Below are 17,504 nucleotides of genomic sequence, written 5' to 3' on the forward strand. Positions count from 1 at the left end.
GTCCATGAAGATCTCAATGGTTCGCTGGATCACATTGACAGTAATGGAAATAGCAGTCCGGGCTGCTCTCCTCAGCCTCACATGTAAGTGCAGTTAGCTTACTTTCAAGAAAAAAATGCCTTTGTCTAAGACACAGTAGTACTCAAAACTGCTTTGAAACATAGGTAAGTGAAACATCTGGAACCATATATTTAAAAGCAAACATTTAAATAGAGGGTGTCTGCTTCTTTACTTACTGGGTAGTTACCATCCTTTGAGGTCCTTTGGTGTAAGGTTTTCTTGGTGGTGGTTGTTTTTTTTTTTTTTTTAAAAAAAAAAAAAAAAAAAGCTCTTCAACTTGCAAGCAGTGGATGTAGCAAGACAATTCATCTCTATGTGGTCATTTCCATCATTTCCACAGCTTGATTTGTAAGATGTAGTCAGAAGGTTCATGCTGGAATTAGTTGCAATTTTAACTCTGAGTCTCTAAACCATTTATGAACTGTAGTGGAGATATTGCCCATTTATATAAACCGTAAAATGTAAAGTTTAACTGTTGCCCACAGTTTACATAGAAGCCAGTAAAGTGTAACTTTTTGCCTGTCTTATAAATCAGTGTAATTACATATTCAACTTTAATTACTGGTGCGTCTGTATTGGCAAGGTTTATATGTTATATTTTATGCAAGACTACGATTCCTATTAATATTTAGCAGCTAACTATATCATTAATTACTCTAAAATCTTTCCCCTACCATCTTTTTAATGGAGCTGAGAGAGTGGAAGTATTAAAAATTGATGTATTGTGGATTTCAGAAATGTGTCTGAAGCTTTAGAAATGCCTGGCCTTAATCAGTGGTGTCAAATGTGGCAGTTTCTTGTTTACTAAATAGTAAAACATGTATCTTCGAGGTATTGTTTCCCAGGTTATTTATATAATAATTAGTAGTGTGATATCTAAGTAGTCTTAGATTTACGTTTACTGTAGGATGATTTTTAATGTATATGTCAGTTTTTTTCTGTATTTAACGTAGCTGATCCAATTTGCCTTTTTTATTCCATTTTTTCTTTCACATTTTTGTTTTTTTTTTTTTTTTTAATTTCTAGAGTAGGATATTTAGGCGTAATAGTAAATGAGAGCAAATTCTGTTTTTGCTTATGTTCTGGTGTCTGGAAAATTGCTTTTGATCTGACCTTTTTCTTGAGAAATATTTTGCTGAGTTTTTCATTTATTTGGCAGTTTCGTATATTTATGATCGTATAGAAATATTTGTTGATATGCATTTAATTGTTTTATTACATATTTATTCTGCTTGCCTTTGAAAATAATATACTATGAACATTAATGTATTTTATCAGGTTCCAAACCATTACTTTTTCAAAATGGAAAAATTTGTCTTTTGGAAGTGTCTTTAGCTGTATTAAATAATACAAAAGAAGTAATAAAACTTGAAGTAGAAAGAACATGAATATATGCTCCTGAGAGTAACACTACTCTAAAACAAGTAAAGTGAGCAATCAGACAAAAGTTTTTATATCCTGTGCTTTATGCTATCAACCATGCAGTGGGTAGCTTGAGGCCTTTTACTTTTAGCAGTTCTCCTGAGTATGCTAATGCTCTCTTCCTGTATAAAATGCCAAGACAATAAAACTTTAAAGAGCAAACAAGAGTTAGATCATGTGTGTTAAAAACAGCTACTTTACAGAAAAGAATGACACTTGCTATTAAAGTTGTTTTGTAACTGTTTGGCAGATCTGTTTACATATCCTGTGTACTGACTGACACACTGCTGGATAAACTGAGCTGTCTATGCATATGATTATGTAGATACGGCTGYGTTATGTTTATAGCTAAGAACTTGCATATTGCAGAAATTCGTGTCTATAAAGAGGCAAATGATCTGAGTTACATCGCMACTCAGTATTCAGCCTTCCGCTCTCGTTTATGGGATGGGCGAGTAGTTACTCGTTTGTCAAAAACCGGCAGTTTCAGGACTTGTTGTGGTGACTCTTTTGAAACTTAAGACTGCAAGCTGCTTAGTGCTTGACAGAGTGGAGCAACAGATTGCAAATGTACTGAGATAGCACTGGAGAAAGGGACTCTGTTCTTTCATACTTTGCGCCTAATTTAGTGTCAGATTACTGGGCTGCTATCAGACCACGAACTGTCAGTCAAAAGCTATAGGCTACGGCTAGAGATCTGCTCACTCGGGAAGCTTTTGCCTTTTGCTCTCTGAAGGAGCAGAGAGTATGAAAAAAGGAATGCAGTCTGCGAGGAAGTCCGGGAAGTCAGCAAAGCGAGAGGGTTGTGCAGGAGGCAGAGGACCAAGGAAGAGGAGGGGGCTCTTCCATACGAGTCATGTCCATACAAGTGCGCTCTGTTTTTAATCGGTGCAAGAGCATTAGCTAAAAAGAGAGAAGAGAATAGCATAGGGAAAGCATGACAGAAGTGAGGTAACTAAGGAATTGTAGCAAACAAACGAAGAGAAGCAAAACTGAAATCTCGTATTTCTGACGCAAATTACATAAGCCTGTTTTCTTTGTTAATACAGAATAGTTGTTAGACTAGAAATAATTCRTATTTTACTGCCACCACCATCCGTTTACTTGCATCTCCTGCRGAAAGTTCATCCATGACGTCTGGGTGCTTCTCCCCTAGACAAGTGTTCTTCGTAATGATAATTAGAGCACTTGCCTATAAAGTAGATGGCTCTATTAATCTTCAAGGAGATTAAACCTGCATCTCCTGTATCCAAGGAAAGTATACTAGCCACCATACCATGAATATGCTGAGCAATTACATTCTGTCTGTCATCTTGAAGCTGGAAAGCAGCCAGTGATGACAGAGGCAAGGTGTGAGCAGAACAGGCAAGAGRATGTGTACAATTTAGAGATCAGAGCATTCAGTCAGGAAGGGGCTGGATGTGAGTTCTAGACCAAGCTTACCTGAATATTTATAAGTTTGGTATTAGACCATGAGCAGGAAAATAGGAAAACAGTCCCAGTGGCCAAGCATCTCAGGCATGCTTTTGTTAGAATTGTGTGGTATATAGTTTTATCAGATAAATTTATGATGATGGTACAATCATATTAATTTTTTYAGTAGTATGAATTTGTCATCTTATAAAAACTGTAGGTGCGTGTTCAGTAGTCAATGTTCTTTGCTTTGAGCATGAGAACATTATCAGACAAATTTCTCTTGTTGCAGTGCTTCATATTGAGTGTCAGAAAGTGGGGAAATTATTCCACATTTGGATTTGAASCTGGTTCTTCACGCTTGGTTTTCAGAATCAGAGTAATGAGAGCAGTTACAGTGATCAGCTTATCCAATCTGCAGACAGGTTATCTAATGTAGGTGGGCGAATCAGCCTGCTTAGGAAATAGTCTCTGTTCATTGACTAGAGAGATGCAGTAGGTATATAACTTAAACTATATGTCTTACATTTAAATGGGTATTAAGTGCAGTGAATCTCAGCCAGTGTGTTTACAGCAGTGGCACTTTAAAAGCTTTCCAGTTTTGCTTTGATAATGATATATAAACTGCTGCATTTCTTAGACCTAGAGAATGCATAGTGGTCTCTGTTGAAAATACTGAGGTAAGTTTTAGATGATCAGTATAACCATGGCCTGGTAGTTAAGAAATTTAATATACTAATAATTACATACGACATCTGAAGTTTTCTGCTGCCTGCCCAGGTTCCATTTCCAGTCTGATGAAGGACGATAAATCAGTGGTCCTGCAGCATTCCACTAGTGAGATCCCAAATCCTAGATTTACCTCCTCTGTTTCAGCAGTAGTAAATCCAAGTTCTGCCTTTGTTTAGACTTCAAATCCAGTTCCTGGTAGGTTTACTCATGGGCCATAAGTGCTCCCCTGACATAAATCTTCACTGAGAAAATGTATTACTCACTGTGGGCATATGTTCAGTGTCACTGTGGGCACGTGTTCGTATGTTCTGTTCAAATTTCCCGTTTCCTTTAATGTGTCAAACAATTATCTTTTCATTTAAATCAAAGCTTAAGACTATTTCTTCCTTCCTTTTTTGAACTTGGACTACTTCTCCAAAGTTACTGTGAGTTTTAGCTGATAAGCTGCAACTTTCAGATCAACAGCAGCACAGACAATGGAGGGTTATGACATTTTATATGTTAAAATATCATTATTTATGCAAAACTAGATGCTGCTTGCCTTTCATAAAGATTATTAGATTGGAGCCCCTACTGTCTCTGAAAGTAAATGGACCAATATATTGATGAAAAGAATACCACTATCCTTGCCTTATTCTGCTGCCAAGATGTGACTACTGATTTCCCTCCCCCCCCCCCCCCCAAAAAAAAAAAAAAAAAAAAAAAAAGAATAGTTTAAGAAAGAAAGCAAAGAATGGAGAATTCTTCAAGTTTTTCTTGATAACCACAGTGACTGGCCAAAGGAAAGTCCCATTAGTCCCATACTGATGCAGCTACCATGGGATCAACAGTAAACACGCAGGACTGGTTTGCTTAGTTAGGAAACACATAAACTCATCAATTTTTGGTGTCTTAACTTAAAACAAACAAAAAAAAGCAAGTACAAGTCCTGGTTGTCACRTGGTTGCCCATCAGGAAAAAAAAAGTAACATTCAAGCCTACAGTTAACAGCRTAAAAAGCTACCCTTTCTGTAGCAGGGCCATGGTAACTAGCAGCATATGTGCAAGGTAAAAAAGCATTGGTTTAAATAACAGAAGGAAAAAGCACACATATTTATGGTGTAAATGTGGATTTTTTAAGTCTTTTTTTTTAAAAAAGCCCATCTGAACAGTTGCAGTTAAACCTAATGGATATGGGAAACTGGAATCCAAAGTGTTAAACTTTCACAGTCCCTAAAGCAGTAATAACACTGGACAAGACATGCAATGATACTCAGAGGCAGTAATGGTAGTGCATGCATTAGCAATGACACAACTTCTTTCTAACGTCTGTGTCAGGGCTCGTGTATTCCGGGAGAGGTTTGAAGGGATTTGAAAGTCAGTTCCTTCAGAGCAGATAAGTTTAAATTTGTAACAGGGATCATTATGAAGTCAGCTATGTACTTTTATTTTTCTTACATCTCCGTTATAGCTGAAACAGTTACATACCCAGTAGATCTCTCAGCAAAAGGAAAAATTAGGGCTGGAAATGAAGTTCAGCTGTTCTTTTCCTCTGTATTTTTGTGCTAGATTGGTCACTTTGCAATGATTCTTGCAACTGGCATGGACCCTTGCAACTTGCTACTAGAAGACTTAACGCATCTGTTGTGCACATRTTTGTATTTTGGCAAATTTATTACGTGAAATTCCGTTTTACTTAACTGTATAAATTTTGTGAGTAAAGGTAAAATTTTGAACTGCAAAGCTGTCCATAGCAGTTGAGGAAATGAGAAGAAATAAGTCGTCAGAAAGCTTGGAGAACAATATTCTCAACCTAGGGAATCATGGAGTGGTTGTTATGTTCTGTTAAAACACGGCTGCTCATTTAGTGAGGAGTGGAAGGAGGTAACATAGGAGACAGATGTTAAATACCCTACTGGTGAGTTTTTGTGGAAGCACAGTGTCGTCATGTTCTCCCTATGCTCATACTTTATGAGAATGCAGACTGATGACAACGGAACTAGTGTAGTCCCAATTGATATGTCAAAAAATTTTTGCTCTTTTTTAACAGCAAATCCAGAATCCTGGAGATAATGAATTTCATACTGTTTTCTAGAATTTTAATTGTTTAATGCTTTTTTTAAAGTACAATAAAAAACAGAAGCAAGTCTTAAGAGTCATTTTTTTCATATAACCAGCCACGTATATGACAGTGTGTTTAGAGTTGCTATAATGCTGTACTCTGTTTTCAATATTGGAATTGTTTATTATTATTAAGCCATATGCCAAGATACATATATATCCTAAGATGTTTAAAGTTGTTTCTAAAAAAGTGTCAGATTGTTACAAGAAAGAAGAAATTTTTCCCAAATGAACAGGAATAAGAGAGAATCTGAGATAAATTGGGGGGAGGGRGGGACGACATTTCCTTGTCTTCAGTTCTGTCTGTGAAAGGACGGGTTCCAACCATGTGTGGTTTCAGTCCCCATTTCCTTTGTATTCTGCCGTTGTTCCCAACCCTACTTCTTTACCTTTCCCRCTCTTGCCCTGACTGGATCATTTCTCTTTGCACTTCTATCTGCATAATCATCAAACTTGTTATTTTTTTCAAACTTTTTTTTATCTTTAAATTTTATTCCCAGAGGCAACTATGATTATTCTACTCTAAGATCATTTACTTTTGAGGTGCTTCAGTTTGAAAGCATTCCATTGTCAGGTCGTTCCCATATCTGATTATTCCAGTCCCCCACTGTTAAGCTTTCACACCACTTACAGTGGGTTACCTATCATTCCAGTTTTAAACCCTTTCATTCCCTTGTTTCTTTAACTTCATAATGTTCCAATCCCCTGTCTTTCCTTTTTTTTCTCTCTCTCTCTCTCTCTCTTTCTTTTTTTCTTTTTTTTTTTTTTTTTTTATCATTGCATTGTCCCATTTCATGATCTCTTTGCATTTACCTTGGAGGCTTGTTCAGTTCGAGGAAACTGCAATGATCGAAGTCTCTCATGCATTATGAGGCTTGACATAGAGTATAAGAAAATAAACTCTGAAAATGCATCAATTAACAGGGATGTAACAAGCGTTATTAAATAGGTGAGAAGCATGTAATTGAGCTGACAAAGTTAGTAGCAATTGCAGCATTTCTGGATATCTTTGTTTATCAAAAATGTTTCACTTAATCACCTGATATTTTAATGCCTGTTAGAAATTTCGTTTTTATAAACCTAACATAAAGAGGGAAGATAATGGGCAAAGAGACTTTGTGGCAACAGTTGATTTTTATTTTTATATGAAAAGAGTAACAGCTAAGAAACATAGAATCTTTTGTCTGAGCAAATTCCAATAGAAAAAAATATTGAAAGAATAAGCAGTAAAATAATTTTAGCTTTGCTTGACTCTGCAAAGTGTCTAAAAGTGATAGGCAAATCCAGTAATTCAATATTTTATCATATTGGTTTCTTACCATTAAACAATTTTGCTGTCTTTACTGATTTCATTGATCATGTTACAGTAAACTCTTTTGAGTTGTGGCTATGGCTCTCCATTGGTCATTCACAGCCAGTCATATATGGACACTAATATAAAAGTATGCAATGACGTTTTGATTAATAATATGTTTCACCATTCCCATTGATATAGCTTTTCACTAAAATGTTATATTCTTCTCTTTTTTTTTGATATTGCATTGCTTTACTTTTCAGTTCATTTATTCTCTATATTTTGCTTCTGATGATCGATTTTCTTATCTTTCAAGACAGATGTTCCAGTCCTTTATCATTTCCTCTTTAGCTTCTTAAATGTTACATGTTCTTACTTTGGATCAGTAGTTGCTATTTCATCTTTACATTATTCCAAAACCAGTTGTTGCACTTTTACAGTTCATTCCCAGTGCTCTTGACAAAAAGATCATTCCAGAGATACCCTGCCTACAGCTGAAACATGTCAGATCCCCATAGCRTGGCTTGTAGACGGTTGTATGCTCCTGTGGGGTTTCACAGATCTTTTTGGAAGCTGTCTCACTGCAAACTTTGTAGCACTGCCATTACAAATTTTCGGTGTATGGACAAGGTATTTACGCATGTCACATAAAGGGTCTGTATAAGAAAATGCAGCATCCTCAGTAGTTCTACAGATGTTTAAAATGTGCTTGAAGTTGTGACCTGAATTTTCTTTGCAATGTGGCTGGGTACTTAGACATCTAGTTCATAGGAAATTCTTGTCTTTGTACAACACTAAAACTGAGATGATAGTGGTGTCATTAACAATACATTTCTAAAACTATTTATATATTTCTAAAACTGTTTATATACTTATAAACATTATCAACCTTTGATAATTACCTTTGGATTTAGAGTACCTCTAACATTATAAGCAAAAGTTTTTGAAAGTGGAATCTTTCTGTCTAGATAATATTTTTTCAGGGGTACATGTGTCCAAAATGTGCGCTTAGATTTACATACCATGTAAATAATCACATAAAGATTCACAATATTTATAATATCAAATTGGTACTGTTTATACTAGTAATTTAATATTGGTTTAAATAATGATCCATAAGGAGAGAGCCACTGAAAAATCATTATATTGAGAAAGGATCATTCTATTATTTAGTCTTTAGAATTGGTTGAAAACTCTAGGCACCTAAAAAATTTTAAAAGGCTAAAAATTTTCATGCACGATTTTTCTTTAATGAGTTTATATAAAGGCTTCATTTCAATGTGAAATTGCAMGTGTAGAGCACATTAAAGTAATCACATCTCAAGATGACTAAAGGCATGAATATATATAGTTAAGACTGTATACAAAAGCTCTGTTCACAATCTTCTGGCAAAGTGCATTTAGGAGAATGTTCTCTTGGCATCTAACAGCAGTCTGTGATTTAACATGGTGTTGGCAAGGCTTACATGTGGTACAGACCCTGATGTAGACTCTGTTAGGGTTATTGCCACAGTACTTCTCAGATTTTCTAATGATTTTCTCCAGCTAAACAACTACATTAAATGTATTTCCTAAATTAGACTGAACAGATCAAGTAGTGTTCCTCTTTACCCAGGTTTACCAGGTTCGTTCGTTCCCTCGTGCCCATTGCTGATGACATTGCAGAACCTGTGTATGATCATGACCTCTCACTAATCATCTTCAAAGACTTCTTACAAGCTTCTGACTGATATAGTTAACAGGAAGTGTTTTTCTGATGCAGTATTATGTTGTGATAATAGTAGTCTTGGTAATTAGGATCTTCCCCCAACTTGCTTTTTGTTTCTTTCCCTATTTTCTCTTTCTTTTCTTCATTCCTTAGAAACTTGGCATTATCAGACATTACAGCTGAAAAATGTTCTGAGTTTTAATCTTCCCTTGTTTTAAGAACACAGGAAATAYGAAACAGTAGCCTACAACGAGCCCTACAATTCTGTAATTAAATTAATTAAAGCATCTTTAGATGCAATTTGAATGAAAGCTGTGCATTACTTGAATACTTTGTTCAGTGAAGTGTTTGACACAGTCAAGTTGGTGTTAGACTGATCTTTTTGTTTAATATACCTACAGTGAAACCATGCATGGGTAACAGAGAAATACCTTGAGATAAGCACCCATCGAGTATAGTGTTCTGTTACTGTGCACGTTCTTTTATTTATGTCATCTTGAAAGGAATGATTATGCTTTTGTATGCAATTGGAGTTGCTGTAATTACAATTTCAAACATATATTTTTTATTTTGTAGTTGGATATTTATAGATGCTGTAATGAACAAGGTATTGCACTGTGGATATTTCATTAGGCTGGAACATACTGCTGTGTGAAGCAGAAGTCCGGGTTAACCACCAGCCAAAGTATGCTAAGAGGCAGGATATGTTAACCTAGACTCTGATTTCTCAGATACCCCTTAATCAACTCAGTCTGCAGTAGAAAGCACTTAGGTTTTCTTGCCAAGGCCATGCGTATATGCCTTATTCTTTAGCCGTGTGTTCCTCTTCACATCTAAACCTTAAATTTGTAAAAGCATAAGAATGGAAGGGAGGTGTAAGCCTTTGGAAGGAATGATTAGTATTCACATATTGGTAACAATTTGATGAAGTGTTCTGAGAAAAGTTAGAACAAGTTTAAAGCATTGCACGTAGGGTGTAAATTTGAGGTAGTGATGACTGGAAAAGCCGTCGTTCTTAAGAAAAGACACTAYAAGCTGTAGCGTTTTAGATCACTAAGAGGATATGTGCTCACAAAGGTATGTGGTCTTGAAAGCCTACTTGAATGCATAAACAGGAATGCCGTATGTAAAAGTAATTTTTCTACTCCAGCCAATTCTTCAACTGGAGAGCACTTTGGACAACACATTTCAAAAAATGGTGTGACAAATTCCAGGGGAATGGGAGTGATGAAAAAGAAAAACCCTCATGGCTTATAATAAAAAGGTGACCAGTCTGTGGCTCCTGAGCCAAATAAAACTCTCAAAGGATACAAGTAGACTTTTTGGTTGGAACTGCATCGTATGCCAAACAGAAGAGCTGTGGGAGCAAGTGAGACATCAGGCTTTTGTGAAGCTGACTTGGCCAGATCATTTGGGGACTTATTTGTATACTGTTATCCTTCAAGAGAAGAAGGGGTCAATTGGCAATTGCCATCTTCTAGCTGTAAACTGTCCTCCTCCTCCTCTCCTCCATGATATGTCAGTAATACAGAAGAAAGGTAGGCCTTTTCTGAAGACTAATGACTAAAAATATTAGATTTGTTAGTTGAGAAGAGAGAAACTGGGGGTAAAGATGGTGACAGTCTTCAGAAAAGAAGACGCAGAGAAGATGGGAATGAACTTGCCCATGCCCATTGGGAATGGGGCAAGAAATAATTGATTAATATTTCAGAAAGTGAGAGGTTAGGCTAGACACTGGAAAAAAAGAAAAGCTTTCTGACTGGAAATAAAATTAAGTGCTGGAATAAATACTTAGAYTGTGGAACTTCTGTTACTGGAGACTTCTAAGAACAAATTAGGGAAGCAGCTGTCAGGAGTGTTTTAGGTTTAAACGATCCTTTTTTGGGGAAGAGGGAAGAAGATGAAAGCACAGAGGCTATGTGACCTGCTGAGGTCCCTTCCAACCCTATTTCTGTAATTCTTACGATAAATCTGAAAAAGGTGAGCTTTTTCAGGTATGCCATTTCTCACTAGATATTAGCTGAGATTGTCCAAGTCCATTTACTTTGTAATTGAGAAGAGCTGTCATAGCTAAATATTTTTAAGCACTGTTACTTTTAAGATTGAATGAACCTTGGCCTTGAAGAAAAATATATACTGAGTATAAGATTGAACTAATGCAAGAAATGTCAGCTGGGGCTCAGTGCAGACAGTCCTACACAGGTCAGTTTGACCCATTTGTCCCTGCTGAGTGTGACATACAGTTCTACTTGTTAAATGYTGTCATCAACTATTCAGCAAAAAAGCAGATTGAAGGGCTGGCCATTCCCCAGAATTGTCCTAGCAGGCAAAACTAGTCATCACTTCAGTTCCTAGCACTTAAAGATTGAAAAAAATAAAATAAAAAGCAGTGCTGCAAGAAACTTAGCATAGGAGAAGGAAGTACATTGGTAGCATCACATGGAAAGTTTTTAAATACTCCCAGCAAACATACTTCTGAATTAACATTTTCGGTAAAGAATTGTTCCAGGGAAAAAGAAAAATTTTACTAGGCCTGATGGCAAGTGCAATGTTATTTAATCTTTTGTTGCTGGATCAGAACAAAATTTTTATGCGCCAGAGTGGCAAAATGTTGATCATTAGCTTACGAAATCTGACAGAAGTGTGTTGGAAATGTTAGTAAAAGGAAATTATTTTCCGCACTGTTGTTCCACACTACTTATTTGATTAACTGTATACTTCCCAAGATAGCAGAGTCTTTACATACATAAAGGTTGTAGCAGAAATAGAAAAAAAACCTTTACATAGTAGCCTGTATATATGTTGTCGTATATGAAAATATACATAGGCAGTTCAAATTTTTCCTCTGCTTTTCCTGGATCCTTGAATAGCTTTCCAATTTTTGCATGGAGATCATTTACCTGCTCTACTCACCAAATAGCAATGAGATGTTTAGTTGTTGCTGTTAAGTTTCTGTATAAAAGAATCAATTTTTAAAACTTCTTCACTATTAGGTATTATTGAGCATGCCCAATTCATAGCCTCTTTTCATATGCTGTGTTGTTTTCTGACTTGCTCTTTTTGGATGTTTCTTCAACAACCTAGAAGGTATTGAGACCCTCAAATCTCTGGTACTTTGTCATTTTTCCTTTCAATTTTTATCTTAAAAATTCCTGTGCTCTTTCTGCCTAATCCTTCTGTTTGTTTAACATGTTAACTTTTGACGTTTGAACTACATGCAGTTGAGGATTTGAAAGACTTTAGAGGCCTGTGCCCTAAGCTAATTTCTAGTCAAGTTTCTACTTTTTTGTGGTTATATCACAGAAAAAATACATTTGTTTAGGCACCAAAGGGAGCAAGTCAATGTCAAGGCTGAGAATTTTAGTAACAGTCACCAGAATCAGAAAAATTGAGGTCATCTTCTTAATTCCAAAAAATCTGATCCCTTAATAAGGGCTAATTGTGCCTCATTTGAAATTTAAAGAAAATATATTGCTAATGTGTCAGTTTTCTAGTAAAATCTCTTCTTTATCTGCAGTTGAAAGATTTCAAAAGACTGTTTTGAGTGAGTATTTTTAACTTTCATAGCTGAAAATGTATCATTGCCTATTTATTGCTTTGGCATTCTCTTGTCCGGTTAAAAAACATTTGTAAAGACCTAGTCATTAATGTAATAATGTATCAGTGTAATAATTTAAGAAATAAAGATTTAAGTTYTCATCACTCATTTTTTATGAAAGTTATCTAGGATTGGGAGGTTTTTTTCCTTAAAGAGAAATGAAATTTTCATGAGGGCATAAACAAATCTATGGATTCCTTAGTTTCTTTTCTCTCTCAAAATTGCTCTGTATATTTGTACAAAGCTAAAAGCAAAAGAGCAGCCAYGTGTGTATATTTGGTTTTGTTTTTTAAATTTTCAACATTTTTTGTAGACCACAACGATTAATTATTATAAGGATGAAATTCTTCAAAAAGTTCTGCTTGTTTTACTTTCCATTCTGCTGTACCACCAAAGTCCATTTTAAATTTTGCTTAGAATAGGAACTGCAAGTTTTGGCTGACACTGACTTAAGTGAACCAGTTTGTTCTTTGGTGTGCTTGGGCAGGACTAATTTGATGAGGAAAGGAGAGCCAGAACGGCACCRTATCTGCAGCCGTTGTAGGAGCAATTTTATTGGCATGCTTTGTAGATAAGCAGCACAGAATTATCCATGAGTTAGGAAGCACCTGTGGTATAGAACAGGACATGCTACCTAAGCTGGAAAAATTTGGAGCAAGCAAGCCTGCATAGTGCAGCACAGTCCAAGCTTATCAGGTTGGGCCAGCTGCAGTCTCACTGTGCTAGTGCTGGCCACTCTCAACATATACTTAGTTATTGATAATTCAGTAGCCCATAACTTAAGCTTTTGAGGAGAATCTGTATATGTGCCTGTAGATAATTGTTGAATGGCATAAGTGCAGAGGTTTTCTCCTACTCTGTGTGCATTAATGYCTGGCTTGCTTCTATGGTATGAGGGTCAGTATCTGTTAAAACATTTTTCTGTAGATTAGTGGCAGATGACATGTCAGAATTCTTGAACACACATGTATTTTAATTCTGTTAAAAAAATATTCTGCTCTTTTCTTTAGCAGTAGCCCTATGCCTTTGCATCATAAGGAGAAATTGGAAGTGGCATGACTGTAGTGATAATACAAGATGCTGTAATAGATTCGATTTAATTACAAGCAATGGTAAAGTGTGAGCATTCTACCTTTTTCCTGTATTTTGCTTATTTTTCTATTTCTAGTGTACCACTTTTAGTCATATTTGCCACTACTTCTTCTGTGTTGACTTCAATGGCAGCTAGATTAAATCTGTCCAAAGCACTCCTATCATATTTAATGTTTCCTTCTACAGATATATTTATTGTACCGTAGGTCATTTTTGTTGTTCCTCTCTTGGTTCCTGTTATATTGTTTTTAAGATGAGCAAGTAATAACTGAAAAGTAATCAAATATTGAACACAATAGTTGAAGTAAGGGCACACCACAAGTATGTGTGTTTTATATTATTTTCACTATCATTATTCTCTCCTAGTTTAGTTTAACATATTGGGCTTTGACCTCTTAAGCAGAGAGGTTACTGAAATATTTATAACACATTTTCCTGAGTGGCTACAGTAAAAAGATAGATATATGTAGTTTTTCTTTCTTGTATTTGTCTAAATTAAATTGATCTGCCATGGCTTGTCAGATACATAGCTTTGTTAGTTTTGACAAAATTCACTTTAGATGTGATTAATCTAATATAGTGTTTATATCTTCTTCTGGGGTATTTATTAATAATTATATTCAAAGTCTCAATCAAGTAGAGAATCTTGGAAAATTCTCACTACTAGCCTTCATTTGTGTTATGAAACAAGTGTTTGCTCTTCCTTCATCTAACTAGTTCTATCAGTGGCAGAACCTTCATTCCAAGAAATCGTTTGTCTTTGTGTCTTTAGCTTTCCCTTATTCCTCATTCTGACTTCAGATCACCAAGTCACTCCTAATACCCTTCTGATACTTCTTGTGGCTGCTTAGAGCCCTATTTCTCAATTTCCCATTTAGAGAGAACTGGATAGAGCAGGACTGGGCCAACAGGAACTTTATGAAATGCTAAATCTTGCACCTGGGAAGAAGAAAAACCTTGCCATGACCAGGGTGGAGACTGTCCACCTGGGGAGCAGCTCTTCTGAGAAGGCCCTGGAGGTCTTGGCATGAGGCAGCAGCATGCCCTGGCATCTAAGGCCAGCTGCATCCTGTGCAGGGATTAAGGGGAGCACAAGCAGTAGATTGCAGGAAGTGATTATCCTGCTCTACTCAGCAATCATTAGACCACGTTTAGAAAATTGTGCACAGTTTTGAGCCCTCAGATACAAGAAAGTTGTCAATAAACTGGAGCAAATTCAACAGAGGCCACCAAGATGGTCAGGGGCTGGAGCACTTGCCTTGTGAGGAGAGGCTGAGGGACCTGGGCTTGTTCAGCCTGACGGAGAGGTGGCTTAGAGAGAGGTGGCAGCAGCCTGCCAGTATGTACAAGGAGGTTATCACAGGTTGGATATAAAAAGAACTTTATCATGAAGACAGTCAAGCAGTGGAACAGGTTGCTTCAAGGACATTGTCCAGTTYCCATCTTTGGAGGTTTTCAAGACCAGTCTGGATAAATCCATGAGCAACCTGATCTGAACTTGGGGAGCTTTGGGGAGGAGGTTGGCCTAGAGATCTCCTGAGTTTCTTTCCAACCTGAATTATCCTATGATCCTAAAGACAGTGCGTCTCCCTAAAGATAAACCAATGAGAGAGTGAGCAGAAGGAAGTTCTTAGCAACATGCTCAAGGAAGAAGCTCTTGATTTTGTTACAGATGCCGGTAAAATTGTATCGGGTGCTCACTGAAAGGATGTATATTACAAATAGCAGCAACTGAATTTACATTTTTGTAGAGTGTAACAGAAGAAAAGTTGAATGTGCAAGACTAGTCTTGTGCAGCTGCTAATGATAGGGTTTGTGTTTCATTTATTTACTTATTTATTCCGAGGGACTGACCTCTTATTTTAAAAAGATGAGGGGAAAATACGAAGAACACTGGTTTCTTCTACAGTGACTGATAACACTTAATATAAACATAAACATGTAATAAAAATAGGAAATCAAGTCTCTAGTCTTGCAATTTGTAAAGGCAGTGATAGATAAACTCATTCTTGGTCTTGTTTTACTTGACGTGCCGGAGGCACCATGTTACCACTGATCATCTGTGAATCATCAGTTAGTAACCGTAGTGAGTTTGAACTCCCTTGTGATGAGTAAGATAGAAACAAAAAGAAATGTGTCTTGAAGTTACTCCTTGTGCCCCCACACCACAAGTGAGTGAAGGCTGCTGTTTTCTTTTTTCTCCTCAACACGGCTCTCAGACAGCCCAGGCTGGGTGACGTTCAAAAGTAACATCAAGAAAGGCCCCCACTGAGGAGCATTGCTTTTCTAGGCATGAAATTTTGCAGTCTTCTTCCAACAGGATGTTGTTGCTTTGTGCTCTGCTCGGTGCAACGAGGTGATGTACCCACAGCCACATGACAGGAGGACGGAACAGTACTGCCCTCCTCCCGTTCTTGCTTGAAGCTAGAGATTTATATACAGGCATTATTTTATCTAGAAATAATAGCACTTCTTCAACATTTCATTATATGTGATAAATACAYGGGAGAAGTGATTCCTGGTGCTCAAGGAAAAATAATAATGGATTCTGTGACAGTTGTAGCATTACTGAATTTGTATTTAATTACTCATCTAATATGCTTTCTTCCCTTTCTCAATATTTGGATTAGTATCTCCCTAAATGGCTGTACATATTTCATATCAATAAACAGTTTGCCTCTACTTAAGAAAAATAATTTTTTATAGTAGCATGAAATTGTAAAGACACAAATAATACATTGAATAGAAGTAGCTGTGTTAAAATACTGTAGGATTTGTGTCCATCACATATCAGCACATATAATAGTGCTGATGCACTATTAGTCTAGGTCTACTAGAAGAAAAAGCAAAACAAACAATACCTCTGTACAATAGAGATAATTATTTCACCATAAGTATTTGGTGAAGAATAATGTTTCCTCAGAAAAGTCTAAAGAATTTCACAGATTTAAAAATAAGTTAAATAACAAAGTTTTTAAAAAATATATGTTTCAACAGGTTAAACTGAGAAAATATTTATAAAATATTTGATGTTAACACAGAAAAGTCTTTAGAAAGCAAAGATGCTTAAGATAAAGATTGAAAATGTTCTTTGAACACTAAAATATAGAAATATGCAGAAAGAATTACTTCAGCCATGGTATTCTATGTACTTTAGTAGTCTGCCCCGTTGACTTGGACTTAGGAAATTTCAGACTTCTACAGATTGAAGAATTTTGTAGCTGGGCTCTTTTAATATCTTCTCTCAAAGCGTACATAGAGCACTATATGTCACTGAAACAAAATTGTACTTGTAGTTTAAAATGCCTGCAGCATGAAGGAATTGAGGCTAGTGTCAGCATTAAGTATAAATGGAAATAGAAATTGCAAGCGTAAAAGGTTACACTGGAAATGTGGAACTGGATCAAGTTGTCCCATCATTTAGTCTAGGGGAAGGTTAAAGTTCTTTGTGAGCCACTTAATTTTATATTTTTTCAAACTTTTTATAAACCTCTGTTACTTAAACAAGCAAACAAAACCTTAGAAGAAATAATTAGCATAGATGCTCATACTATATATGCTCTGCCCCATCTCTAAAAGAAAAAAATGCAGGCTTAGAAATTGTTCAGTCACAAAGATTCCCTTGGGAGAACTTCAGCTTAGCTCCAGAAGCGTTGTCATTCTTATATACTTCTACAAGAAATTGCCAGGAAAACCAGTGCGTCAATAGTATCAAAATCATAGTTGCGTAGGAAGTAAGTCTGGGAGGGATTTCTAGACATTATCTAATTTATTGCCCTTTGTGCTATTGGATACCCAAGTAAGAAACTCCCTAGTGTTACTGGGTGCCTAAGTCACCATAGCAATATAAAATACTTCCAGCTGTGATGTAGGAAAAAAAATCGCTCTGGATTTTAGACTGATTATTGTAACCCCTATATGGAATAAAAATGCACTAAAAATCTTCAAAAATTACATGACTTGCAGACTTGCGGACATGACTGCAGACCATATGCTTGGCTACAAAACTCTCACTAAACATGTTGTCCGAGGCAACTTTGTTAATTTTGCTTTCTTTTTTGTTTTCTTTTTCTGTGTTTTTTTTT

General features: G+C 36.2%; 1 protein-coding gene across 3 annotated transcripts in view; it reads left to right on the forward strand.

Annotated features, from left to right (window-relative positions):
* FOXP2 (forkhead box P2) overlaps positions 1-17,504 on the forward strand; it is a 406,754-nt gene that overhangs the window by 377,096 nt on the left and 12,154 nt on the right. For all 3 annotated transcript variants that reach the window (XM_085318494.1, XM_085318495.1, XM_085318496.1), the window contains one exon: positions 1-83. This exon is cut by the window's left edge and continues 81 nt beyond it. In XM_085318494.1, the coding sequence (XP_085174620.1) occupies positions 1-83 (83 nt within the window). The remainder of the gene's footprint in view (positions 84-17,504) is intronic.

This window comes from Rhea americana, unplaced genomic scaffold (genome assembly GCF_003343005.1).
Source record: "Rhea americana isolate MKP2758 unplaced genomic scaffold, rheAme1 scaffold_54, whole genome shotgun sequence".
Taxonomy (NCBI): domain Eukaryota; kingdom Metazoa; phylum Chordata; class Aves; order Rheiformes; family Rheidae; genus Rhea; species Rhea americana.